Below are 26902 nucleotides of genomic sequence, written 5' to 3'. Positions count from 1 at the left end.
CGAAGCCAGCCCACAGAGTGATAGTAGAAAAGTAACAGTTCCTAAAATTGGGAGAGGGAAAGGATTATCCCAGCGAAAGTCGGACGTGATAAGCCGTGCCTGTTTTATCTCTTTCTGCGATGTCGGGGAGGGCTGGGTTTCCAACCTCCTTTCGTCGGACTGACAAAGATTGCGCTGAAAAATTCATCGTGCGCTATCCTGTGCGACCTCCGTAGAGCATGATGTTCGGCTATTTTTTCCGATGGGATAGCTCCTGAATATCCCTGTCAATAATCATTAATTTGACTAAATTAAACACACTCTTCACATTGGTGGGGTAAAAAAGTGACCTTTACTAGGCAAATTTCTGACTTAAGCTCGCAAAAATTTACATAATTAAACTTGCGTTACACGACATTCACATGAGGAGGTGGCAGAAACCCAGTAAGAACAAATGCCATTGACCGCATGACTCTAGGTGGTGCAGTTTTTTTATTATAATTCAATGACACGTTTTCTGGGACACCCTGTATATACTCGTCGCGTACCAATATACTTGACGTCTGACGTACCAAGACTAAGAAGGAATGTGCAAGTGCTTGAGAGAACAGGGACCAGAAAGGAACTATATGGGCGGGGAGGTACTGGACGAGTGACCCCACGCAGTGTTATTTTCAGACACGAAATATCCTCGCGTTGGCCCCTGATTCACGGAAGTTTCTTCTTGACCAGCTCCCACCTGACGCAGAGTACTTCCTTCCATATACTACTAAGTCAATTTTGTAGAATCCTCAAAGAAACTTAGAACAGTCCAGGAAGAACAGTCTCTTCTTAAATTCCTGACGAATGTTTGTTGGGCCATTCTGCTTATACCACATACTTCGTTTTCAGTCGTCCCTCCACCACAGTGCACGCAAGGCTTACCCGACGCCAAATTCATTTGCGACTTCAGATATAAAAAGGAACATGGAACCATAGCTCCAAACCGTCGTGCAGACTTGCAACCGAGAGATTCCGGCCGAGACAAGGTGCACAAAAAACGTTGCTGGTAAGCGCTTTCCCGTTCAAGTTGCGCAGCCGCATTATGACATTGAATATATGGATGAAAGCTGCTCTCATTCCGTTCCACTCACTGCTAGAGTAAGTCTTCTTAAAGTATTTCTTGTGCGTTGCGCTATAGCTGATGTTTGAATGGACGAGTAACTGAGAAGCACGAGCGACAAGGAGGGAGGGGGGCATGTCTGTGACTGAGTTTCCGGCCTCAGCGTTTCCGGAGGCACTGTAACAAGACGTAGGACACCGGAGAAACGGAGAAGACGTCAACACACAGCAATAAAAGTTTTCTCAAACAGAGCGAAGTCCTCCTCAGCAGACGACAGAGCTGAAATAGTTAGGTCTGTGGCACACGCTGAGATTACGTTTGTGCTTCATCAGCGGTTTGAGCTGATCACGAGGAGATCAGACTTTAATATAGCAATTGCAATATGCTCCTTCAAGTTAATGTCAATGTTCAAGTCAATGTTAATTAGTCCCCTAATTTGGCAAAAAATAAGGTTTTCTAGTAGCACCCCTGCCGAGTAATCCAATGAAAAAACTAAATGCTTCCTAGGCCAACTCCCCCTGTTAAGAAAATGTGTTGGGGCCAAATAGAAACACCCTGTATATTCATAAACTTCTGAAGCGGGGGAATAATCGAGGTGTTCTGCGCGTTTACTACGTACGGTTGTTTAAATAGTTTTCTTGAAGATTGTTCGACAAGCGCCCTTTGTTTGCACAAAATACGGGTTTCCCAGAAAAGGGATTTACGGTTGTTTCAGTCACAGAGATGCTGAAGGTATGGGTTCGAGTCCTACAGCTGGCTAACCTTTTCAGAGACTTTCATCTTTCACCTTTCATGCAGGACAAGCTCGCTGGGAACATGGCTTCTTTCAGTGTTAAGCTGGTGTTTACGGAGATGGTCATTCGGACACCGTCCCTTCTAGCCTAAATAACACAAACCACGCACAAACGGGATGCCATAATCAACGAAAATTGTTACATAAAACAAGCGGTTTGCGCTAATTTACAGTAGAGACATGTAAAACTGAAGAAAACAGTTTGCTGAACTTTAAAAACACTCGAGAACACAATCTTGAAGTCCAAATGCAGAATGTCTGAAAAATTCAATCTACCAGCAAGGAAGTAAAGAAAGTTCCTCAGGAAGAGTTCAAAGGTTTTTCTGGGAATCGTACTGATCATTGGCATGATATGCAAAGGGTTATGGTTGACGCGTTAAAGGTTCATGCGAATTGAGGGCACGGGGGAAGAAAATACGAGCGAGGTCAATGGGCCAGCGTGTGGCGAGGGGGGGGATTACCTCCACTGTGATGTCCACATATTTAGATCGTAAGATCCTCGCTCTAGCCTACTGAAACAAAAACTCATACACTGGTTTGAAAGTCTACAAACACCGTAATTAATACAACACGTGGATATTGATGCGTTATAGACAGCTATTCACGAACATCTCTTTTGTGCAAACACAGGGCCGCTCGAGGGGACCCCCCAAAAGAAAAAAAAAACAAAACGTGACAATTGCGTAAGCAATCCCCCTCTTATTCGTCTTCCCCCGCCTCGGAGGTTTTTCAATATATACGGGTTCGTCGTCATTTAACCTTTTTGCTGTGTGAGAAAGAACTTTTCTGTGTGTCTATGTCTACTCCATATCTCAAAGAGTCCTGTCGCTGTCGTGCACCAGATAGTCACCGCCCTTCTACTTCTTCCAGGCACAATAATTTAAGAAAGCCACTCTTATGTGGTACTAACATAATATCGCTAACCGGAAATCCCATGAGTCGGGGATGGAAACCTGGTGCCACAAGCACTGACATTACCGTGAATTATCAGGTTTTACGTTTAACGTAGCCAATGCAGAGAGAAAGAAAGAGAGATCGACGATTTTTGTCACCTCTCCCGCGCAGCGCGCCTTCTTGCTTATTCTAAGAGGCCCAATCAATGGCCATGTGACAATTTCTTAGCCCTTAGTACGTTACGAATATCTGCAATTTACCTCGTCTTTGCATGCAACTCTTTCCAGTCTATTGCAATACAGCAAGGATTGTGTTCCGAAGATACTCCAGAAAGAGTACCTATGTAGTGATCCAGGTTTTCTTGAGATGTTCTTCGAGCAAATACGAACTGAGTGTGGAACATCCAAGTGGAACTGTACAGGTGGGTGTTATTGAAAGTGACATTCTGCATAGAGATGCGAAGCCCCGGGAAAAACGGAAATTTTGAGGAATAAACAGATATTTTTGTATTTTCCTCGTCTCCGGAAAAAATAGCCCAGAATTTCCTGGCGACAAAATTGAAAAATGGGAATGTTCACCCCTCTGATGGGTTCCTACCCGCCAACAATGCCATAGGCACCTCTAATCCGCCAACAACCACAAACTTAGTGCTCCGTCTGGCCGCTTCAAGCGATCGCCATCGCGATCGCATAATGTCGGAGTTCTAGTCGCAGTGGACACGATGTTCTAATTATCTATCGCTGTCCCATGGGATGATCTGCTCAGCATTTATGCCTAGAGGATGAGCAGTAGCTCATTGTATGCTGTGGTTTGGACGGCAATGCTTCGACTCAGCAGTAACCGCCTTTGTTTTCACATTTTCAAATTTTTCAAAAAAAAACTAGAAAAATGCTTTCTTTTTAGTTCGAGCGCTTCAAAATGTCCGAAAATTTTGCATCTCTTGTTCTGCAGCAACCAGTCAGGAGTCAGCGAAGAGATCACAAAAAAATTTCTGTTCGTAATATAAAAAAAAGTGCGAGACTGAACACAACTAGAGGGATGAACGACACAAACCAGCAGAAGTTTAATTTTCACGAGACAACTCACGTGCCTATCAGGGTGACTGGTAAGAAAAAAGGGAGGAAAAGGAATTAAAAGGACTGACCTAAGACAGGAAGGAACCAGGACAAGCTAAGGTAGGACAGTTAGGTCACAGAAGGCATCTTAGGCTGCTGGATGAATACACACCCAGGCGAGATTGCTCTCTGCGTACTGTTGCCCCATTCCGACCAGTTATTGCTCATGACGGAATCGGCCACTGGAGGCAACGTAATTTTAATTCCCGACTTGTCTAGGCGACATCTGTTGTTGCTGGGACATGTAATATAAAATTATAAATGTATATAGCATAAAAAATCTGGTACGCTTTGCACGGCGGATCTCTTGCTCTATAGATGTCCCTTGCGTTTCGGGCAGTCGCAAGCGCCACGGTCATGACCATGACATCGTCAAGGGCCAACGATTGTGCGGTATTTTGGTGCGGGAAGAAAGGCCCATGCGTTCGGCCCTATGGAGTTTTGAGCAGAGGGATGTAGTTTCCCAGAGCTTGGGAGCGTGTCGCTCCTGTGTTAAAAAAAAAAAAAGTTATTAGATTCGCTAGCTGTCTATGCTGCTGTCGTCCTCGGCGCTAGCACTTTTACATGGCGATACCCCAACAGCATAAGATACATGCTCTTCGCCAATTCCAATGGACGCCCGACATTCCAAGATTGAGAACGAATTCCAATACGCTTGAGAGAACAGGAAAGTGAACGGGACGATGTCTCCTCCTATTGGTCCCAGATCTACGGAAGCTTCCCTTTGACCAGGCCTCAGTTGACGTAAGGTTGACTTCAAGGTTTTTTGAGGGGTCCACGAAGAATTTTAGAAAATACTGCGAGCAAGAGGGCCACTAATGCTTGGGACAGAGAACGGTCTAGGAAGGACAGTCTCTTCTTACATTCCTCATGCATGTTTGTTGGGGCACTCTGCTTATACCACATATTTCGTTTTCAGGTGTCCCTGCACCACAGTGCGATGACGAACAATTATCCAACGCGATGAAAATTTGCGAATACAAATATGCGGAGGAGCACGGAAACCTAGCTCCAAAACGTCGTGCAGACTCACAACCTAGGGATTTGAGCCCTGATCAGGTGCACAAACTACATTGCTGGTAAGCGCTGTTCCACGTGCAAGTGGACGTTAAGGTTGCGCAGCCACATTGTGATAATGAATATGGGGATCAAAGCTGTTCTCACCCCGTTCCACTCACTGCTAGAGGAAGTCTACCTCACGTATTTCGCGTGCGTTGCACTACACCCGCTATTTGAATGAACGACTACCACTGCATAGGTGGGGAAGTTACTTTTATTTTATAGTGCACTACCGTTACTCACTACTTTTTCAAAAAATAACGCGTTACGTTATTCGTTACGGTTGCGGTAGTAGGTAACGCGTTACTAACGCCGTTACTTCTGATAAGTAATGCCGTTACTTTTGCATTACTTCACCAGTTGTCCCTATAATATGTACCATTTTTGGTTGAGTCACATAAGGGCATTCCGCGAATCAATACAAGCAGTGTTAGGCACAAACAAGGGTCACGCATGAACACAACGATTTATTGCAACGCAGAAGTAGTTGATGTTCAAAATTTTTATTTGTGAGCTTCGCGCGTTGGGCTGAGAGGGCGTCTAATGACCAGTGAGTGATCTTTGTCAAGGTTGATAGAGACGGACACCTTTTATCTCACACAGTACAAATCCAAACAGCCAATTCCTTGGTACTTTGTTACTTGTTCAGAAAGTAGAGGCTATTTTTCTGCCGCTTTTGCCCCATTCGTCCGAAAAATACCAGAGGGAGTAAAAAGCAGAGGTAGTAAACAAAGGTGACATGTCAACCAGGGTAGGTCAATAACCCTTCTCTTGCGTTCTTCGTGGGTGCCGATGTGACCTTCTCGTCATTGTTGAAGATGAATAGATTTTCCCGGATTCTGCACGCACGCTCCTCGTTCAAGCTTTCAAGTTCAGGCGATGAAGCAATGTTCCCGAACACGCAGTAACGCATAACGCCGTTATGCGTTAGTTATTAAAAATGTAATGACGTTACGTTACTCATTACTTTTCTCCCAAATGTAATGCGTTACCATATTTCACTACTCGAATGTAACGCGTTACCGGTAACGCACTACTTTGTAACGCGTTACTCACCACATATCACGACTGGTAACCGAGAAACTTGAGAAGCCAATGGGGGGGGGGGGGAGACATGAATGCGACTGAGCTTACCGATTGTGCATGAGAGATACATGACGCAGTCGACACACAGGACCTTTTAAACAACTTTCAAACAAGTAAATGGGTTGCTTACGCAATTACTACGTATGATTAACGTCCTAGTTTTCCTGAGGATTGTCCGCCAAGTGGCCCTCTTTTTGTAGAAAATACGGGTTTCACAGTAAATAGATTTAGAATTGTTGCATTCACTGAGATGCGGGACAAGTTCACGAGGCTTCTTTCAGTGTTGATCTGCTGTTTACGAATACGGTCATTCAGAAACCGTCCTTTCTAGCCTTCATAACACAAACCACGCTCAAACGGGATGCAATAGACAACGCACCGATTCCAGGAGACAAGCGTGTTGCGCCGAGTTGCAGCAGAGACATCAGAAGCTGAAGAAAACTGAAGGGGGGAGGGGGGTTTGCTGAACTTGTAAACATTGAAGAACACAATCTTGTTGTCCAAATGTAGGAGGATAGAAAGTGCAGCGAACCGGTATGGAAGCATAAAGGGTGATGCCTCAGAACGTGATGTGCCGATATGTCGAAGAGAGACTGTCCTACTAGTCAGCGTCCTCATAATTGACACGATATTTAAGGGGCTACAGATGACGCGTTAAAGGTTCATGCGCGTTGTGGGTCCACAGCCAGGGGGAATAAAAACTACCATGCAGTCATTTCCCCACAAGGGAACACGATCATGATCTCCCCACAGTGTCATCGTGTTCTAGTCGTTCAACATGCATCCCAGAACATCCAGAGGATGACATTCGCCGATTCTTCGTGAAGAGTCATCAGGTACGTCCTGTGGCCGTCCCTTGGGTAGCTAGGAAAATGACATATACTATTTCTTCAGTTTACCTGCTAAAAAAGCCGAACCACTGAGGACACATTAGTTTAGTTGTCTAGGCCAAGCCTAGAGGCGAGTGATATTTGTCAGAAAGAAAGAGCGGTACCGTGTAAGATTTCTCTGCCTAAAAAAAAGAAAAATTTGCAATGATACATTGAGCATTTATCGCGGAAAACAGAGAAACGTCAGAGAAACGATTCTGTCGCACTGCTGACTGTCCTGCGCACTTTGAAATGTCTTACCCGACTGTATCGAACCAGAGGCAGTAAGAAACATAGACTTTGCATCTATGAGGAGTTAATGCTTCAAGCAGTTCCTCGCTCTTGTATTGTTCGTTTGCGTAATCTAAATAAACTTGAACCGCGCACACTTCGTTTTGTGTCGGAGGCGAGCAGGACTTTCGAATTTACGGAGGGATGCGTAACAAGCAGAAAATTGTAATATCGGTATTCGTAGTATATATGTGTTTTCTCTTCAGAACGGAATTCTAATAGCTTTGAAAGTGGGGTTCCCGGACTCACTGCCCCTCAAGATTTTTCTGTGTATTTTGTATTTTTCTCTGTTTCCTTTTGAAATCGCCGCGCTCGTTGTCAGTTATGGAAAGTACAAGAACGGGACGGCTAAATTGCGACAGTTTACCAAGGTGAATGAAATCAGCAAAACGGAAGACATTGGGACTGCTTGTAGTTCCGTATCATTTATCATCTTTGAGCATGTGGAAGAAACAAATAAGGAGCAACTAATCGAAACTACATTGCGCCCCTTATGTATCATCACACTGCCCTAAACTTGTCCATAATCAAGGTCCGAGGACATCCTGAGTATACCATATCGTGCAACACAGTCACGATGAGGACGGACGGTTTGAGGATCAGATTTGACTTTCTTGCGGGTGACACCCCTGTTCATACAATGTGTTCTTAGAATATCCTTCGGATGACAGTGTGTTCTTGGGTTCAGACCGAGCTTGACGGGCTGCTTTGATGAGGCGTTTACGGCATGACGTCCATTATTATATCTAAATGTTTTGACCACAAAGTGCTTGCAATAACCTGTTGAAAGCAGTCTCAGACGCTGGTTTGAATGACTTGAACCAAAGTAATGGACACAACTTGAATATATTGAAGCATTATACACATATATTCACGAACCCTTATTTTGTGGAAAGAAAGGTCCGCTTGCGAGGACTCCTCAAGTAACTGTTCAGTCAGTAATTCCATAATCAATTCTTTTCTTGCTCATGTTCAACCCCTTCGGAGATTTTTGAATAAATAGTTGGTCGTCTATTAAACTTGGCTGTGTTGGAGACAACTTTTCTGTGTGTCTATGTCTATTACCTGTCTCGGGTATTGTCCTCTCGCAATCATGTACCAGCTAGTCACCGCCCTTCGAGTCCTTCTTGGCTCTACTATTGTACAAAGGTAACATTGCTAAACAGAAATCCCATGAGTCAAATCCTTGCGCCGCACACAGACTTTCCCAGAATTATTCCCTGAATTTCCCTGAACGCGCCTTATTCTAAGAGACCCAATCAATGGCTGTGTGACAATTTCTTAGCCCTCAGTATTTTACCTCGTATTTGCCAGTCTACTTACCCTTTCTACCTCACTTTCTACCTCTTCCAGTCAAATGGAATACAACAAGGTTTGTGTTCCGCGATTTCTCAAACATTACGGATGCAGTGATCCAGATTTTATTGAAATGTTCCTCGAGCAAGTACGCGCTGAATGTGGAACATCCAAGTGGGACTGTAAGTATAATAACCGGAAGAATATCGGGGCATAATGGACACTTCTTTGCTTGTTGACCACAGCCGTATTTGTACGGGCTGTGCTCTTCTGCAACAAGGAGCATGGAAGGGAAATTTGACCGGCCGAAAACCGTTTTTTAGTTTGTCAAGCAGTGTGTAAAACTCATTATCGTAAATTATTTCGACTCAAAAATCGACAGCACAATTCATTTCATAAACTCGATGCCGTGGCCGGAGGCTCGCGCGTTCGACCCACAAGCCACTTCCCATTGACTTTGACGTCAAACGTTAAAAGTGATCTTATTCGATACGGAAAATTCGTCTGCTTCGGACGTGGGATGCTCCTTGCTGACAGCTATTCATTATGTTCTGTTGGTTTCAGGCATAAAACAGAACTACAAACGAACAATTAAGCATTACGCTCATAATGCTAATGCAACCGTGTCTTATAGCTATTGTTTGTTTATTACATACGTCTCCAACCATCTCCATTAAACGCATAATCTCTCTCGCTCTCTCGAACAACCGAAGAGAGTCAGCGTCTCACATAAGGTGTTACGCAGGGTAGCTGTTCGTGTTTGCAAAGCGATGCAACATGACTCGGCTCTCCTCGTTCCTGGAAAACAAGGCAAACAACGTGCGTTCTTTCTGTCTGCACTGTAAAAAAACTACCGTAAAATTTACGTATATTTTAATGGCAGCTATGTTGCCGGACTTTTCCTGTTAAAATTACGGCCACTTCGGAAGAAGTACTGCCGTTAAATTTACAGTAATTTTGATGTAACCAGAATGCTGTTTTTTTTCCCGTGAAAATTACGGTGTCTTACAAAAAAACGCAGCCGTAAAATTTACAGGGATTTTAATGGCAGCTATGTTGCCGGCTCTTTCCCGTAATTTTCACGGCCACCTGAGAGAGTCGGCTTTTGTTTGAAGTGTGGAGTGCATTAATTCCCACAAATTTGGGAACAGCACCGAAGGATGTGTAATTGTGTTTGTCTTCCTTTTATGGAATTGCAAGTCATGCAGTAATGTGTGACACAAGTCATAGAGTACAGCACCGAGCATTTATTGTACATACAGAGAAATGGTGAGAAATCTGTGACATCTGTTGAATCTGCAGCGATCAAAAGAACATCTTAGAGTTGCAAAGTATATTAAGTGTATCTGGTTACCAAGTAAAACGCTCCCTTACACTTGTGCTGTTTTCGACACAATCCCCAGAGCTTCTTCATAGGTTCTGGCTTCGTTCTTCAGCTTGCTGCCCCTGCAGGGCTGATCCACAGTATACTCCTGTAAGAAAGAAAATGCAGGATATGTAGTACGACAGTTACTACCATTCGAATGCAGGTCCACATGCACACACTTCTTCACATTACACATTCAGTATGATGGCACTAGTACAGACACCTTTATGGTGCTGGCTGAGTACTTTCCAATACAAGCGAAGAAATATATTAAGGTCTTATACTGGTCATAAAGACCTTCACTCATACTGGGATACTACATATATCAATTTAAATATTGTTAGATATTGATGATTTCATGTGGAGTGACTGTGTGAAGACGCAATGATCTTACAGTGTTTGTCATTATAGATGTGTCCTACAATTGTTGAAACGAAGAACATGTTTGGTTATGAAATAAGCACGCTTCACTCGTATAATCACAAATGTCACTGAGATTATTCCAGGAAATACATCCCAAGCAATTCAACAGGTAGTTCCAATCACAAAATAGGTTTTAAATGAAAGAATCAGCAATGCCATCAGTGAAGCAAGTACAAATTTTTACTTTCGATGACTAGTGACACGGGTGATGTATGCAGGAATGAGATGGTTAGTTCATGGAAAATCACTGCACTAATCTCACCATGCACCAGAGAATTGCGTGCTTGTGTTTTGTTATAAAATATGTACCACATAAATTTGTTGCACCCTAATGTCCTTCATACTGACACATGCACGTCCCTCACCTGTACTACTCATAACCGAAAAAAAAAGGGGGAGAGAAAGCACACAATTTCCATGTTGAATCTAACACTGATTTCTTTGTTCCGCACACATATCATGATTAGAGCTACCTCCCCGTTTGCCTCGCATCCATTTTACCCTCTGTATTCGTACAGCATACTGCAGTTATGTCGCACTAGTATAACATTTTGTGATCAAAATGGGCTTTCTGTACCACTCAGTTTTTAGATTATAGTCATAACAAAGAAAGAACTTTGTAATGCTTCTTGCATTCTGGATGAATAAATACTATAGAGAGCAGAGCACAGCACCGCGGCACACCAGCATACAGAGGGCACCACACTTTCTTACTGCTAGGGAGAAACAGAAGCTGGGTGATTTCACGCAGGATCAGGCAGGGTGGTCTGGTCAACCTTTCCAATTTTTTCTTTCCAACATATATTAAAGCCTCGTCCCTAGGGAGCATACTGGCACTGAAAGTAGTTGAAAATAATTGGTGGTTATATTTCAATGAATTATCATTCAGATGGGGGCATTTCGACCGTTGCACTTCGTACACAGTTCAACGCCACATATCTATTTCATATATTCAGCTGAATTTGTTTTCAAGTGTTGTGTCAGGTGGGCAGCACTGCGTCCTATGCTCTGAGAATCCTAAGGTTTGCCTCTGAGGAGATAAAAAATCGCAAAGTTGCCTCATATGTAAAATATGATACGTTTTGAGAACCTCACAACTCGGCCCCCACTTGTGATGCTTGAAAATGATCTACATAATTTTGTTCGTTTCGAAATGACCTTTCTCCGCATAGCGAGTACATAGTATCGCGAATTGCACCCCAACGGTCTTTTTGTGAATGGTATCTACGGAAAATGCGTATACTCGACATCGTACATACCATATATTCCCACTCGTAAACTCACAAACGTTCTTTATGACGACTCAAAACAGCACATATAAAAAATTGCTTCAGACATGGTCGAAATTACTTTGCGAATGATATTGAGTTACTAACGTAACTTCGACCATCCCTGAAGCAAATTTTTGTGTGTGCTGTTTTGAGTCTTCTCGGAGAACGTTTGTGAGTAAAATGAACGATGTCACGAGTGGGAACATATGGGATACACGCTGTCGAATTTACACATTTCTCGTAGACATCCTTCATAAAAGGACTGTTGGGGCCGTTGCCGTAATTCACAATGCAATGTACTTGTTATGTGAGGAAAGGGCATTTTGAGACGAACACAATGATGTGGGTTATTTTCTGGTATCACAAACGGGGGACGAGTTATGAGGTTCCCAAAACGTGCCATATTGTACAAATGAAGCAACTTTGCGATTTTTTGCTCATCAAAGATGCACCTTCTTACAATCTGCAGAACTTCGTATGCAGTGCTACCCATCCCAGACAATACACGGATAACAAATTCAGCTAAATATGTCAAATAGTTATAAAGATACTTGGCATCAAACTGCATAAAAAGCGCAATGGTCGAAATGCCCACATCTGAATGATAGTACATTAAAAAATAACCACCGATTATTTTCAACTACTTTCAGCGCCAATATACCTCCTAGGGACAAGGCTTTAAAATATGTTTGAAAGAAAAAAATGAAGAGGTCGACTGGACCACCCTGTCTGATCCGGCGTGGACACCCAGCTTTCAATATATTAAGATATGGAGCTACACGTACTAGCCAGCTACCAGTAGCTTTACTCAACGACTTTATTTCCGACAAAAAATAAGGACAGGGACATCGAACATTATCCGCCATGCTATGCACTTATTGCCGCAAATTCTAAGTGGGTAAGAAGGCGCAATTTCAATTGCAAAGGAATACTAATGTTCAAGGGTGGACAAGCAGCATGCCAACCCAACAAAATACCCTAATTCCATGTGAAGTTATAAGGGACACCAGCTCCTTATGTTCTACCTTTCGAGACATTGGTGTGACATTTAGGTTATGAACACAACAAGCATGCGTTACAGTCACTAAAGATTGATTGATTGATTATGTGTTTAATGGCACAAAGGCAACAAAGGCCATAGAGCGCCAAAACTATGCTTAGTGTGTCGGAGACGATTATGGGAAAGATGATGTGAGAGAGAGTGTGGTAGTTAAAACCTATCTACAGGTATGAGCGATGAGCGATGATTGATTGACCAGGATAAGAGAGAGGGGGATGACGATAGCAAGCGAGCATGGCAGTTAAAAGCTGTGACAATGAGATATTTACATGAGGAGTTCGGTGATAATGGATAAAAGCGGAGCAATGCTTATCATCTACATCTGACTAAGAAACACACACGTGGTCAAAAATTTGATTACGTTATCAAACGGCACAAGAGGGGTGTCACCCAGTAGAAGGGCTGGGTGGAGTGGGACATGGTATCTGTAGAATGCGGTGAAATACTGTTGGCGTTGGTGTTCGAAGTGAGGGCAGGATGCCAGTACGTGCAAGACAGTCACTAAAGAACAGCAGTACAAACCGATAAATGAAATAAGCCGGAATAATATCAGTTTCTAGTTGAAATGTGCTCCTGCAGAGTGCAGGATTGAAACGATAAAGTGATGCAATGCCGATTGATGATAAAAACTGAAATACTCACTCAGCGTCACGAGAAACCATGCAAAAGAGATGCCCCCTCCTGGATCTTCTTGCAGAAAGTGATCCAAGGCAAAGGGTGTCTTGGATGCCTTTCCACACGACTTGGTCAGGAAGGATGGTGTGCACAGAAGTGACCATCTCTGCTGGAACAGATTGGAACCAAACAAATTATGCAGGGTCAAGAACATGTTAAACATGTTCAACAATCACGACATCGTTCAGGTAACACCACATTGACAAGTCATACGCATATGAAGCACATGATATGTCATACATGCATGCTCTTAGATCTTTTCACCTAGAATACAAAATTTACAGCAGAGCAGTTTAGCATTCAGTATCTTGAAGCACTGAAATAGGACAAAGAAGTAAATCTAACACATCAGCAAGATAATTTACCTCCAGGTTGCATCAGTGGGCATATGCGCACGGAGCTTGCTCAGCTTCTTTTAGCCTGCAGCAGCTTCAAGTAACGGTGACTGGAAATAGTACACAGGATCATTTCCTTTTTCGCGTGCAATAAGGCGAAAGTACGTGTCTTCTGGGAGTACCCCAGGCAAAAATTTTTTTAACTGGTACCAGTTGAACTGTGTTATCGAACAGGGACCAGTGCAACGGGTTCCAGCTCAACTGGTACCAGTTGGGACAACTGGTCCCTGTTCGATAACACAGTTCACCCAGTCCCAGTTGCAACTGGTCCCAGCTGAGACTGGGACCAGAAATCAGTTGGGCCAACTGGTACCAGTTGTGACTAGGACCAGCCAGAAACCAGTTGGCCCAACTGGTTTCTGGCCAGTCCCAATCTGAACTGGTTTCTAACCAGTCGCAGTCTCGACTGGAGCTGGTTGCAAACCTAATTGTTGAACTGGGACCAGTTGAAGTGGCTTGACTTACAGTGGCCTGCTCGGACAGAGGCTAGCTGGTAGGCAACCAGTGCCACTTTGCAGGATCAGCAATGACAGATCCCAGCAACAACAGATCCAAAGAACTGCAATGCAAAATTACATTTTATTTGTAATCAAACATTGCACATATTCTAATGTACATGTAGCGTAACTATAATGTAATTAAACAAAAGCAGTAGAGGAACTACAGAGTTACATGGAATAGATAATATTTCATGGCTGATGGGTCCCTTGCTCGGCTGCCTTGTGGACATCTTGAATCATTCAACAAAGTATGTGAGATGTTCTTAATAGCACACGATGGATCGACATTTTCCTTTGAGCCCAAGCAGCTTAAGGTTTCTGGAAAGTTGAAAAGACACAAGTAAATATTATTCAATTGCAACATGTAATTAGAGTGTGCAGTTAATCTGAGCAGTCGTGGCCCCAAAAAGCACGCAAATCTCTCAACATTTCTGTTGTGGAGTAGTTGGACATATCAACTAAGAGATTCGCCGGCTTTCGGGGGCAATGAGTACTACTCATTGCCCCCGAAAGCCGGCGAGGCTCTTAGATCTACGCTAGTGCGAGCACACCCGTGGTGTGAAGGATCTAAAACACGAGCATGAACGAAGAAATACAAAGACAAAAACACGAGAATGAAACAAGTTGCTGGTAACGTTAACTAGCTACTCGTACATGTTACTCGTAAAACGGCATGCACATACAGGTGCCACGAACCTGACGCGGAACAAAGAGATGAGGTTCTAGTAGAAGTAATATTTCTAAATGGTGCACAAGGGAAAAGCACTTAAGCATAGTACTCACGATAAAGCGGTATCCACAGTTGTAGTCCAGCTGTAATCCTATAACACCCGCCCGCCCGGCCGCTGGCGCTCATTGTACTGTCGCACTGTCGTAACTTACAGACAAATCCTTTCGATTATATAACCAACGCCTGTGGCACACATCACGCTAATAACGAGCAAAAAAGCGTTGTACAGGCAAGCCGCTAAGCAAGCGACCGTTGCACAGTGAACGCATCATTCATCACGGGAGCAGGAACGCACAAAATACAAATATAAGAATTCCAAAATAACATTCGTTAACGCTAATGAAGTTTTCCAAAAATTGAAATGTGATTTTTTTCTACTAATAAAATTACTTTAACTTCGCCTTGCAATCTTTATATTAACATGTCATGGCACTGAAACCGAAACTTCCCCCAAACAGGTAAACTGGTCCAGTTCGAACTGGCACCACCTCACTTCCAGTTGCTCACCAGACCAACTTCAACTGGTACCATCTAACGAAATACAATGCATACCAACACTGTGCCACCATATGCATGTATACATGTACAGCAATCAGCCATTTATTAAAATTCACTGTTCCCAGCAAGCGTAGCACAATGTCAGATACTGGAATCCATGTGAAAGTGTGGCTGACTACCGTAATATCTACAGTCATTTGACCGTAATCAGGATTACGGGCACACTATTGTCTTATTTACGTGATAACAGTCATAATAACGGCATATTTCATTGGTGCCGTATTAATTACACTACTTCGACCGTATTTCCAATTACAGTAGCATACCTGTTCTTTTTAGGGCAAAAAATAGATTTTGACCGTAAAATTTACGGCAATTTTTTACAGTGTGCAATTTATTTCACTAGTTCAACGATCGGAACTTTCACTCCCACTGCACCTGCACGTCCCTGTTCCCTTTTAGGGGGTGCTGCCCTCAATCCACGTGAGTTGCCGATTTTTTCGCACTGCATATCCTTGTCGTGCAGGCGAGAAGAACGGCAGAAAATTCACTTGTGGCAGACTGATCAGACTGCGATGTTTCTGTCGTCATGTCCAGTAAAAGAAAAAGGCAGCCGTCTCTGATGCGCTCGCCTCTCCAGGCAGAACAACGCGCACGAAAGGCGTTGTGCAGGCGGCCGCCGTCACATTGACAGGTGTCGGTGTCCGATCGCTGCTCAGGTCACCTGCGAGCCCTAGGTGTGGACGCAACGTACAACTTCACATCGTGACGGAAGTGTCTGTCGTTTCGCACGTGTCTTCCACGATTGTAGGAGAGAGGTCTCTGCGTACATGAAAATCAATCAACTTACTATATTGCGCGAGCGCGGGCGCGATATTTTACTCCAACGCTCATGTTTCTTGCGTGAAAACGCGACAAGTGATCAGACATTCCATTACAATTACGAACTTCGGTGTTCGGTGTTCCCGGACTGCTGTTTTAAAGATCGCAGCATTTGAGAAGCACTGTTGCCTCTGCTGCATTGTTACTCTAACGACAATTCTAAATTATCGATTTTTCAAATTCTGCTCGTTCGATTATCCTGCGATTTTGATCTGAATAAAGCTGCTAGTATAAGCCTATTAGCACGTATTTTCGTATTCAGCACCATATTACTCTCACCGCCGATAATAACGACAGGAAATGATTTTTTTTTTGTGCTGGATTTAGAGCAACCACAACTCTGTCGTAAACTGTGTCGCCAGAGCTACTGCTCAAGGGTATGGTACAAAATATTTGAAAACTTATACCAAAGATATCTGCTACAACAGCCAACCTCGCCATAATTAAATCAAGCCATATCAACAATGGACAGCTGTTCCCGCATTATGTGTATCCTATCGCCTGAGGGTTTGTGGGCAGTGTTTTATGAAAGGGCTTCAGAACATCACGCGGAACTCTGTGTTCTTCAGCCCCCATCCCCACGGTCAGAGCCTCACCAACAAAGCACCATGCGGCAGCTCCGCTTCAGAATGTCAAAACTTCTATCCACACTCGTTTAATCTTTCAGCAGTCAATTGAGCATTTCAAAAAAATTATCCGGTACACATATTTCATGCTACCTCTTAGCAGTACAATTGTTGCTTAAGAAATTGACATTACTTGTTGGTGAACACATTTATATTTTTTGTTTATCTTTGATTGTACTAGTTCAATTCATAAGGTGTAGATATAACCGGGACTATATTTAGTGATTTTTGCTTTTTTCGGGGGGGGGGGTACATCCCGAGAGCTCTAAGAACGCGATACGTTAAGGGTGGTTATCAGATACACGACTAGCAATGAGATGTCACCCGCTTCGAAGCGACAGCCTTATCATGCCTTATCATGCTTTCCGAGCCGTAATCGCGAGAACTTTCCAATCGAAGAAGTTACTATTAACTAAAATGTACAAGGTAATATTAGTACGGTGCTATATTAAAATGTTTGTCTTTGTGCATCGCATGCAAAGGCGAGAGCGCACAATGGATTAAAATTCGGTACTGTGTCAGCGCCTTCATATCTGATTTGAGTAACTTTGTCGCGTCTGATCAGCGTCGTATTCTCTTCACTGCATGCTGCGTTTAGCTGCATCATCGAAACGAATTCATTTACGACTTTCGCAACCTCTTCCTTTACGCTGTGCTTGAAACGCCTGGGATGCCGGCAGTACCGACCGCGACTACAAAAAAAAAAAAAAAAAAAAGAAGAAGAAAAGGAAACAGCTCGTTTTTTTTTTTTTTTTCTTCGGTCTGTTGTCAAGGTCCACACTTCTAATACGTATTATGCCGTTGCGATAGAGCAAGATAGCAGCTGCAAAATGTTTGCGTTTCCGCGGAGGTTCTATCTCGAATATTAAAAAGATAAATTAACGAAACTCAATGAATACATCGACTTAGGCTCGTGCCCTAGTTGCTCCTGCCCATATTGGGATCATTTATGACTGCGAGAAAAAAAGATTTGTCCAAATATGAAAAATCGAGCCATAGTTAGCGTGGACACTCTGTACTTATTGTATTTTATTCAGCCTGTTATTGCCCACATATGCTTTAGAGTCTCAGGTAGTACTTAAATGCAACTCGTGAATGAACCTCTCGTAAGACCCAGAATCTTGCACTATTATTACACTCAAAAGCACGACACATATGATAAACACAAAACACAACAAAGAAACAAGACCGCGTTCTCGATCCACAGGCTCTCTACCAGCGCTGAGGTCCAATAAAAGGTGGCTTTCTATGTCTGAGTGTGCTATCCCATTGGCAATACATAGCTCGTGACACTCCTGATACAGCAGATTGCTGTGTTTGAAAAAGGCACCCGCCTTTAAGACGATCTGCTATAAGTCGACCACGCATCCTGATGCGATCGCCTTTGCCACTGCTACGTGAATCAAGTGGGGTATGTCCTCTATGTGAATGATGTCCACTGCTTCTCTCTCGTTGACATTCTTGAGCATTCGCTGCATGTACGGGGCCGAATCTCCGTCACGCCATGACTTATTGAGCGGTGGGACAAAAGACGCTGGCAGAAAACATTGCATTTGACCGGTACAAACCGGGTTAAACCCGATTACTCCCGATTACAATTTACCTCCTGTTTGGGGGTAAATTGGGGTAGTATGGGGTTTTACCTGAAAACATCTGACTCTAAAGCAGTTTAATTATAAATTGTATTATCGTTTCATGATGCTCAAAAATAGAGGATAAATTCATATGATGACTCGTACCAATTGTGCTCTCTTGCATTCCTCCACAAAGGACTAACTCACTTCAGTTTTAGTTTCTGTCATTTCATTTTCCTCGCTTGCAAGCACATATATTATTAGACGTGAGATGTAAGACTTTGCTCTCTGAAATGGTTTATTCCTATTTTATTCTCAACCTCGATTCCTCTCTTTGTCCTCCTCCCGGCGCCGCTTCCTTATAACTCTCTCCCAGTTGAGCTTCATCTCTCCTGAGATGGTAGAGGATGGCATTACTTGCTGCCGCACATCCAGAATGTCCGGAAGGCGCTACGTATACAATGAGCACTCCGTTTTTGCGAGCTGTATTTTGGAAGGTGTAAGGGCCGTGGATAGCACGAGCCCTACCAGGGGTACCTTTGCGTACCATGACCAGGTTTCCTACCCGTAGCACAGGCATCTTGGTCGAATAGCACTTATCGTAGGACATCTTCATTGATTGTCTGTAGCTCATTTCTTCACGAGGAGTAGTGCGTTTCTCATGCAGCTGTACGCCGTCCTGGATATCAAGTTGCTTGTCTGCATGGAGCACTGTTGCCCACCGGAAGCCGCAAAATGGAGTGAGCATCCAAGCGCTGCTGTTTCCGATCTATTGTGGTGGTAAACGGCTGCTTCAAGACAACATTTTCAGCCTCCCGGGAACTCGGGGTACAACATGATGTACTGTTTGATATCCCGGATTGCTCGTTCGGCAAGACCATTTCCCACAGGGTGGTATGGCAATGCACATCTAAGTGTGATGCCATGTTGGTTCTCCCAGTCTTGTAGGAGATTGCTCTTGAAAGCCGTTAACCCTTGAAAGCGTTATCGGATATTGTAGCCTTGGTGTTTTGAAACATGCGTCGGCTGAAAAGGGCTAGTATGGTGTGCGAATTTTCTTTTCCCACTCGCTCTGAAGTCATCCGTGTGCATTGGTCGATGGCCAGTCGGAAGGACTGAGTTTTCTTCGTACTCTCTGACTTCTTCTGGATCTTGGCAAAATCAACATAGACGACTTCGAAGGGCACTGAAGAGTGTAATTACATCGGGTTGAGGCTAAAATTTCGCTTTTGCGAGTTGTCAGATATGACAAGATCGGACGTATTAATTTACATATGCCATCATTCCATGACAAGTAAAGCGCTGCTTAATTTTCGCATATGTACGGGAGAATCCGTCGCCACAATGGGGAGTGTCGTGATAAAGCGAAAGAATTGTGGCGTGTAGCGACGGTGGAACCAAGTACTTGCCGTCTTTGAACCTTGAAGTCTTGCGATGTGTTGAATACTGTGAGATGGTCAACATTGGTTGTGTGATAGCCCTGAGAGCGCGTCCCTAACCTGGAGAAGTCGTCCAGGACGATGTATGACTTCACAGTCATAATGCTGGAGCTCTAATATCCACCTCGCTATCCGATTTTTCGGTCGTGCTGTCTGAAGTAGATGCGTAAGGCCGGAGTCACACTGGTTATACACGTGCTCCAAACATGTATGACAACGTGTCTTCAAACATGTATGGCGTATGTATAATGCTCGGTCGCACTGGTCATACAATTCTTGTTTGACAACATCGTTCGATTCAAACGCTTGTATGATTATACATCGCCTCGAACATGTGTCGTTCAAACATCGGTCACACTGGTTATACAACTACAGTGGGAGTGGCTTAAACACTGATGTATGACACACGTCAGTGTCACAGTGACCAACCGAGGAGTTTATATAGCTTCCATTCTCGGACATCGCTATTCAAAATGTACGAAGACGACGAAGATGGGACTGCACTTGCTGATTTTCGATTGTTTCATGCTCCATGTGCGCAGGCAAAAAGGTCGCCATTGTACGTGCAACACAATGTCGCGAACACTGACTTACAACTTACTCGTGTAAAATAACTCACGCGCATCACGATGTGGTTGACACTGACTCGTGCGAACGAAAACTGTCGTGGCGAATACGCCCGTTTATCCAACTTGCCCACCGTTTTTCGGCAGTGCCCAAATACATCGTCGTGTGTTTGACAACATGTTGTCAAACATAGTCAGAGCACTTGCTTGTATGACGGCACGGTCACACTGGTTATACACACGTGTTTTAAAACATGTTTTGCAGATGTATAAGCAGTGTGACCAGCACTGTATGATCATACATGTTTAAGGGATGTAGATGGGTAGAAATCCAGCGAACCGGTAGAGATGTAGGAAGGGAGTTGCCTCAGGACAGAAGCTTCTGTCCTGAGGCAACTCCCTTCCTATGTTTAAGGGATGTTTGTTATACACGTTCATCGTACATGTATGACGGGATGTTCGTGTATAATGTATAACCAGTGTGACTCCGGCCTTAGGGCATCACTATCTGTGACAAAGCAAAACCTTCTCCCATCCAGTTAAGGTTGAAAGTATCTCAAGGCCACAAGGACTGCAAATGTTTCCTTTTCAGTCGCAGAATAGTTGAGTTCAGCTTTAGTAAAAGTGTAGTAGTAGTATCCTATGACATGCAATTGTTGGTGAGTAGATGCGGTACAGTTACGGTGATAGAGTATAGCTGCGGTTCCATAGTATGACGCGTCAGTGTGTACCTGTAAGGGAAGTTTAAAGTTTGGCAGCGTAAGGACTGGATCGGAGGAAATGTCAGAAACCAACTGGTTGTACGCAGCTTCGCATTCGGCTGTTCGTACAAAAAGTACGTCTTTCTGTGTTAGAAGAGTCAGGCGCTTTGTTTTCCTAGCGTAGTCTTTGATGAACGCCCGAAAGTGTCCAGCCAGACCAAGAAAAACGCGAAGCGAGGGGAAATTGTGTGGCTTGGCAAGCTGAGTTATCCGTGCTACGGACTCTGCTTTTGCTGTCATTGTGTAGCCATCAAATACGCGCCCTAAGAAGGTAACTTGATGTTTGAAAAACTCACTTTTCTTAAAATTGACTTTAAATGAGACTCTGCAAAGTGCCTACCTCACTTGTGTCAGATGATGTCCTCCCGGCTCAAGACGTGTCCCCACGCCAGCTCTCTGTTCGCTCCGGCTTGTCCAACCGCGACTACGAGCTCGTGCGTGGTAACGACGTCCTCCATCGGCAGAGGTGCTCGAGACAGCGCACCTGCCACCTTGTTAGAGGTCCCCCTCCGATATTCGATCGAGAAGTCGTACCGTGGCAACGTCCGACTCCAACGTCCAGGTCTTCGGGCGGGATATTTCAATCTACTCAGCCAGGCGAGTGCCTGATGGTCAGTCTGGATTGTAGATTTCGCAGCATCCGGATACATGTTGAACTTATTCACTGCGAACATGATAGCTAGACGCTGTTTCTCCGTCACGGTGTAGTTTCGTTCAGGCGACGTCAGTGTGCGGCTTGCAAATGCCACAGGCCGAAGTTCACCTTCACGTTGTTGTAACAACACCGCACCCAGTCCATAATCACTCGCGTCTGTCTGCAGTACAAATGGGCGATTAAGATCTAGGAGATACTGACAGGTGATCTGCGCTATCACTTCCGCCAGAGCGGAGAAATCATTATCTTGTGCTTCCCCCCATGACCAGCGCCCACCTTTCCACAATAGCCGATGGCTCAGCCATATCCGAACACCTCGGCATGAATTGTCTATAAAATCCAATCATACCAAGGAAGCGCTGCAAGCTCTTTACATTCTGCGGGCAAGGCTAGTCTAGGATAGCCTTCAGCTTGTCCTCGTCCCGCCTGACCGTGCCGGACTCCACCGTAAACCTGAGTGGGTCGATTGGGTTAGTTGCCAACTGCATCTTTCGAGGATTGACCGTCAACCCAGCGGCTTGCATGGGTCCCAGCACCACTTTCAGATGAAGGTGTTCCTGGAATGAACGTAAGAAAATTATTATTTATCCACATAGGCCATGGCGAAGTTGTACTTCGCATCGCCGAGAACCTCGTCCATCATTCGCTGAAAACTAGCCAAGGAATTCGGCAGTCCAAACGGAAGCCGGACGAGGTCAAGCAGTCCCCTGTGACAGGTAAATGCAGTCTTTTCGACATCAGGTACTACCATCAGGTACTACCATCAGGTACTATCGGTATCTGCAGGAATCTTTCACTGCACTCCGAGATTGTTAACACACGGGCTGATTCCATCGTGTACATGATCGAGCCTATAGAGGCTCACCTCGTTCAACCGACGGTAGTATACGCACAACCTTGCGGTTCCATCTTTCTTCGGAGCCAGTACCAGCGGAAAGGCCCATGGGCAGCGAGGGTTCTCACAGCACCCGTCTCTATCATCTCTTTAAGCGCAACATCGAGCAACTTGCGTTTGTGAACGCTAAGGAGCCGAGGATTTCATCTCCAAGGCCTTGCGTCGCCGGTGTCTATGACGTGTTCGGTCAAACCTGGTTTTTCAGTAAACATCCTTGACAATGGTAGCAATGCTTGCTCCAGCATTTCCCGTTGCCCCGAGGTAGCTGGAAATCCTCGCAGGCCCTCATCCAAGGCAGCAGCTGCAACTATAGGCTTTCGGTATTTTGTTCCGTGATGCACCAACGTGCAGTGATGGTCCAGCGAGGCGAGGTAGTCCAACGGCTTGCTGCTTTGGTTCATCACTGTTGCCAGTCGGTTCCCGGTTTCGCCGTGGCCAGTCGCCCTGCACCAGGGGTCGTCCACTCCAGTAATGGATAGAAGGTACAGCTCCATGGGCATGCTGGTATCCTCCGCGATGTACGGCCAGGATGAGTCCCATACGGATAATGAAGTCGCGCCCCAGAATCATTGCTCCAGCCACTCCATGGAGGTAAACAAAGCGTTGTCTGACCCGATGTCCATCGACGGACGAAGTAAGGCGTATCGAACCACCGACAGGTAAACCGCATCACAGGCGAGCTTTAGGCGATTTCTGGTCGTCCGTACCGAGATGTTTCGCCCTCGACACCAATCGTGGATTGGTGTCGCCGATCAGGGAAACAGCTGCTCCAGTGGCCACCAAACCTGCACCAAACCTGCACCACGATGTCATCTGGCAATCGGCAAGCAGGACCGAGGCCACTGTATTATCAGAAAAGACAGCACGGTTCGAAGCAGCGGGGGCAGTATCGCCGATACATGTATCTTCGATACAATCTTTCGATACATTTTGTGTATCGGTATTACGTATCGCGTGCCAAAAATGAGAGTATCGGTATCGAAAATACATTTTTAGCGTATCGTGTATTTTAACGGTACTCGATACTTAAAAAAGACGCAAATATTAAGGCTGTTGTGACACTTAGGGTCGGCGGCGCTCGCTCAGGCGGTAGTACAAGCCAGGCTGCAGCGGCGTAGACATGTCCACCATAAATTCGTTCGAAGCTTACGTCCGCGCGCGCGCTCCATCGTCAAGGTCGCCCGGAGAGGAGGCCCTGGGCAGAGGAGGCACACTAAGCGGGTTTCGCCGCCGAGAAAATAGTGTCGCCGCTGTCATTTCCCGCCAAATTCCGGCTATTTACTTTCCATTGGCTCCGGTCCCCCACGTGACATTTCTCGATTATGATTGGCTGAGGCTCATTTAACCGGTGGATTCTCCCGCGTTCGTTTCTCCGAGGCGCCGACCCGTCTGACCGTTGTGTAGCTGGCGTCTACGTATGTGAGCAGACGGGGATTTCGTTTCGTGGATTTCGAAGATGTTCGAGCCATGGTCGAACGCCTGAATGAAAGGTAAGCAGACAAACGTATGATGCATGTCAGTGATTAGACGTTTAATACTGTCGCCTAACTGTGTGCATGGAGGTACGCCTGTCCCGTATTACATCACTTTCTGTCGGTTATCAGTCATGATCTGGTAGATGATTATGCGTGGCGTTATTTGTTGCGTTTTATTGCGCTATTTGAATGTGTCTGATGTTTAATACACTGGTGTGCATGAAAAGGAAAACAGCGTGCATCGCGTACGCCGGGCTCCTCGAATTTTGTCATTAGGCGCGTAACGATAGCATGTCTTACATAGCGTGTTCAGCCAATTAACGTTGCCTGTGCTCGGGTTTACCATATCATTAACAGGTTCCTTTTCTTTTTTTCTTTCATTCAGACGCAGACAGCTGTTCGTTGCCTTGCGATCCGCGAGCATGTGGCCCCTGTCACCTGAAAATTCTACAGTTGTGCTGGGATGAAGCGGATGGCTTCTGCGACTCATCACGTGCTATGTATGTGTGTAATAATATCTACTTTGTCCAAACCTAATAGGTTCCCTTAAGGATTGTATAATATGATAGTCACACTTTCTGTTGCTCGGCACTATTTATTCCTTTATTCTGCAGTATTCTGTAATAATCGTGTAGATTTACTTGCATTCAAATGTTGCTTCTTGTTTATATGTTTACCGTGTCAATAAATTTGTACATGTGAATTCCTTCGTCTTCTGGATCTTCATTTTCTGCTTCCTCGCAGATTAGCAGATGGCCTGGCGAAGAGCTCGGAACAGGGGGGGAGGGAGGGAGAGAGAATTCGAGTGAGAGGGTGTGGAGAGGGCACGCGGCGCACATGCGCAGTTCGATCAGCCAGCGCACGCTTTTTGGCGCCGTTTTCCGGCTACTTTATCGTGATTCGTTGTGGATGATCACGTGGTCAAGGGGGCGGTGGTTTTCGTGGCGAAACTGTGGAAGCTCCAGCTGCAACTCACTGGCCCTGGGCCCTGTCCTGGGACGCGCTCGTGGGCGCGCGCGGCTTCTAGTTGTTTCCAGAAGAATCTGTTCCGTCTCTTTCTACGGCGGGCGCGCCGAAAACGCCTTACACAGGAACAACCTCACGGCTTCTGGAACTACGCTGCCCGATGTCCCCCTCCTCAGTGCGCAAGAGCACGTCCACTTGACTTGAAGTGTGGATTCCGCGTCTGCCATGCGGAAAGAATAACCGCCGGCTTAGCTTGAGCACTGTAACCTGTTCTACAGCTCACAATTCACAACGGCCAACTAGGAAAATCAAGTCAGAGGCAAAGTCAGAGGCTACCGGGTAACTACTGCAATACCAAAGTTTCAGGTTTATTCGTATGTATAGTCAAGTGCTCACAGACCGGTACGCACGAAGAACATTGTCTTAAAAAATTGTTTTTTGCTAGGCTGCTTATTGGTGCGATCGTTTCAACGTACTCATGGCTTCAGTCTAAAGTTCTTACAAGACTAGCTGCTTAGACAGTGCAGCTTCATTAAATCCGTGCGGTCGGATACGTTCAAGCCCTGTCAGAAAAAGTGCGCTATAAAAATATACTAAAGGCTCTAGAAATAACGAATACATGTTTTTACTTCCCTAATTATATTACCAGCTTTATTATATTGTTATTTCAGTGATGTAAACTTCGCGAATCATAACACCAGCTTTATTATATTGTGATTTCAGTAATATAAACTTCGCTAATCTTAACACCAGCTGTATTATATTCGGGATTTCAGTTATGTATCGAAGTATCGACGATACAGTACCGAGTATCTGTATCGAAAATCAATTTCGGTTCTGTATCTTGTATCGCTATCGGAAATACAATTTTTGAGGGTATCGAGTATCGGCATCGAAGATACTTTTTTGAAGTATCTTGCCCAGCCCTGGTTCGAAGTAACCTGCCTCTTATCGCTGTTCGCTCCGGCAGAAGACTGGAATGCGTGTCACTTCCTCTTTTTCCTCTGCGAGACGGTTCGTTCCCCCTTACAGTTCCTGAATCGCCCGAACGTTTTCCGAAAGGCTCTCATCACTATGCTGCGTTCGGGCTGCAAGCTCTTCACGCGTACGCATCACATAGTTTAGGGGGAGGAACTCGTCCCGAAACTGCTGCTTAAATATGCTCAGAGAGAAATGGAGGCTGGGACCTACGCCACAAAGCCGCTGAGCTTAACAGTGCTGCGGCTCAAATATTGGTTCAATACTGGACCCATATGGGCTGCCAAGATTGCCAATACTAGACCAATATGGGGAGCGCAACCAGGCTCTATATGGGACCAATATGGGCTGCCTATCTTGGCAAGCCCATTTTGCGCCAATGTTGCCCATATTTCGCCAACGGAGAGTCCTTGTAATAATAAAGCTTTATCCGGTTTAACATTCACAACTGATATTATTTCTCTCTTCTCCTTTTTTTTCATTTCTGCAAATCTCATTGATCCACGTTGCCATAGATTTACAAAAAAAAAAAAAAAACACTGCATCGCCGCAAAAACGAAGAACGGGTGCTACGCCCGTCTTGTTGAAGGACACGGGCAGTCCCACAGAATTGCCAGTGCCAAACATCCCCCAGGAGCCTTCATTGGGATCGCGACGGTCTATAAACCAAAAATTTCCAACCC

General features: G+C 44.8%; 1 protein-coding gene across 1 annotated transcript in view; it reads left to right on the top strand.

The window, feature by feature from the left end:
* The window catches only part of LOC135374011 (uncharacterized), a 135803-nt gene that overhangs the window by 24144 nt on the left and 84757 nt on the right, over nucleotides 1-26902 (top strand). Inside the window, exons 6-9 of the mRNA XM_064607032.1 lie at nucleotides 871-1027; nucleotides 3056-3189; nucleotides 4803-4962; nucleotides 8542-8666. Of these exons, the coding sequence (XP_064463102.1) occupies nucleotides 871-1027; nucleotides 3056-3189; nucleotides 4803-4962; nucleotides 8542-8666 (576 nt within the window). The remainder of the gene's footprint in view (nucleotides 1-870; nucleotides 1028-3055; nucleotides 3190-4802; nucleotides 4963-8541; nucleotides 8667-26902) is intronic.

This window comes from Ornithodoros turicata, chromosome 1 (genome assembly GCF_037126465.1).
Source record: "Ornithodoros turicata isolate Travis chromosome 1, ASM3712646v1, whole genome shotgun sequence".
In the NCBI taxonomy this organism is placed as follows: domain Eukaryota; kingdom Metazoa; phylum Arthropoda; class Arachnida; order Ixodida; family Argasidae; genus Ornithodoros; species Ornithodoros turicata.
This window is presented reverse-complemented; position numbering and strand designations above follow the sequence as displayed.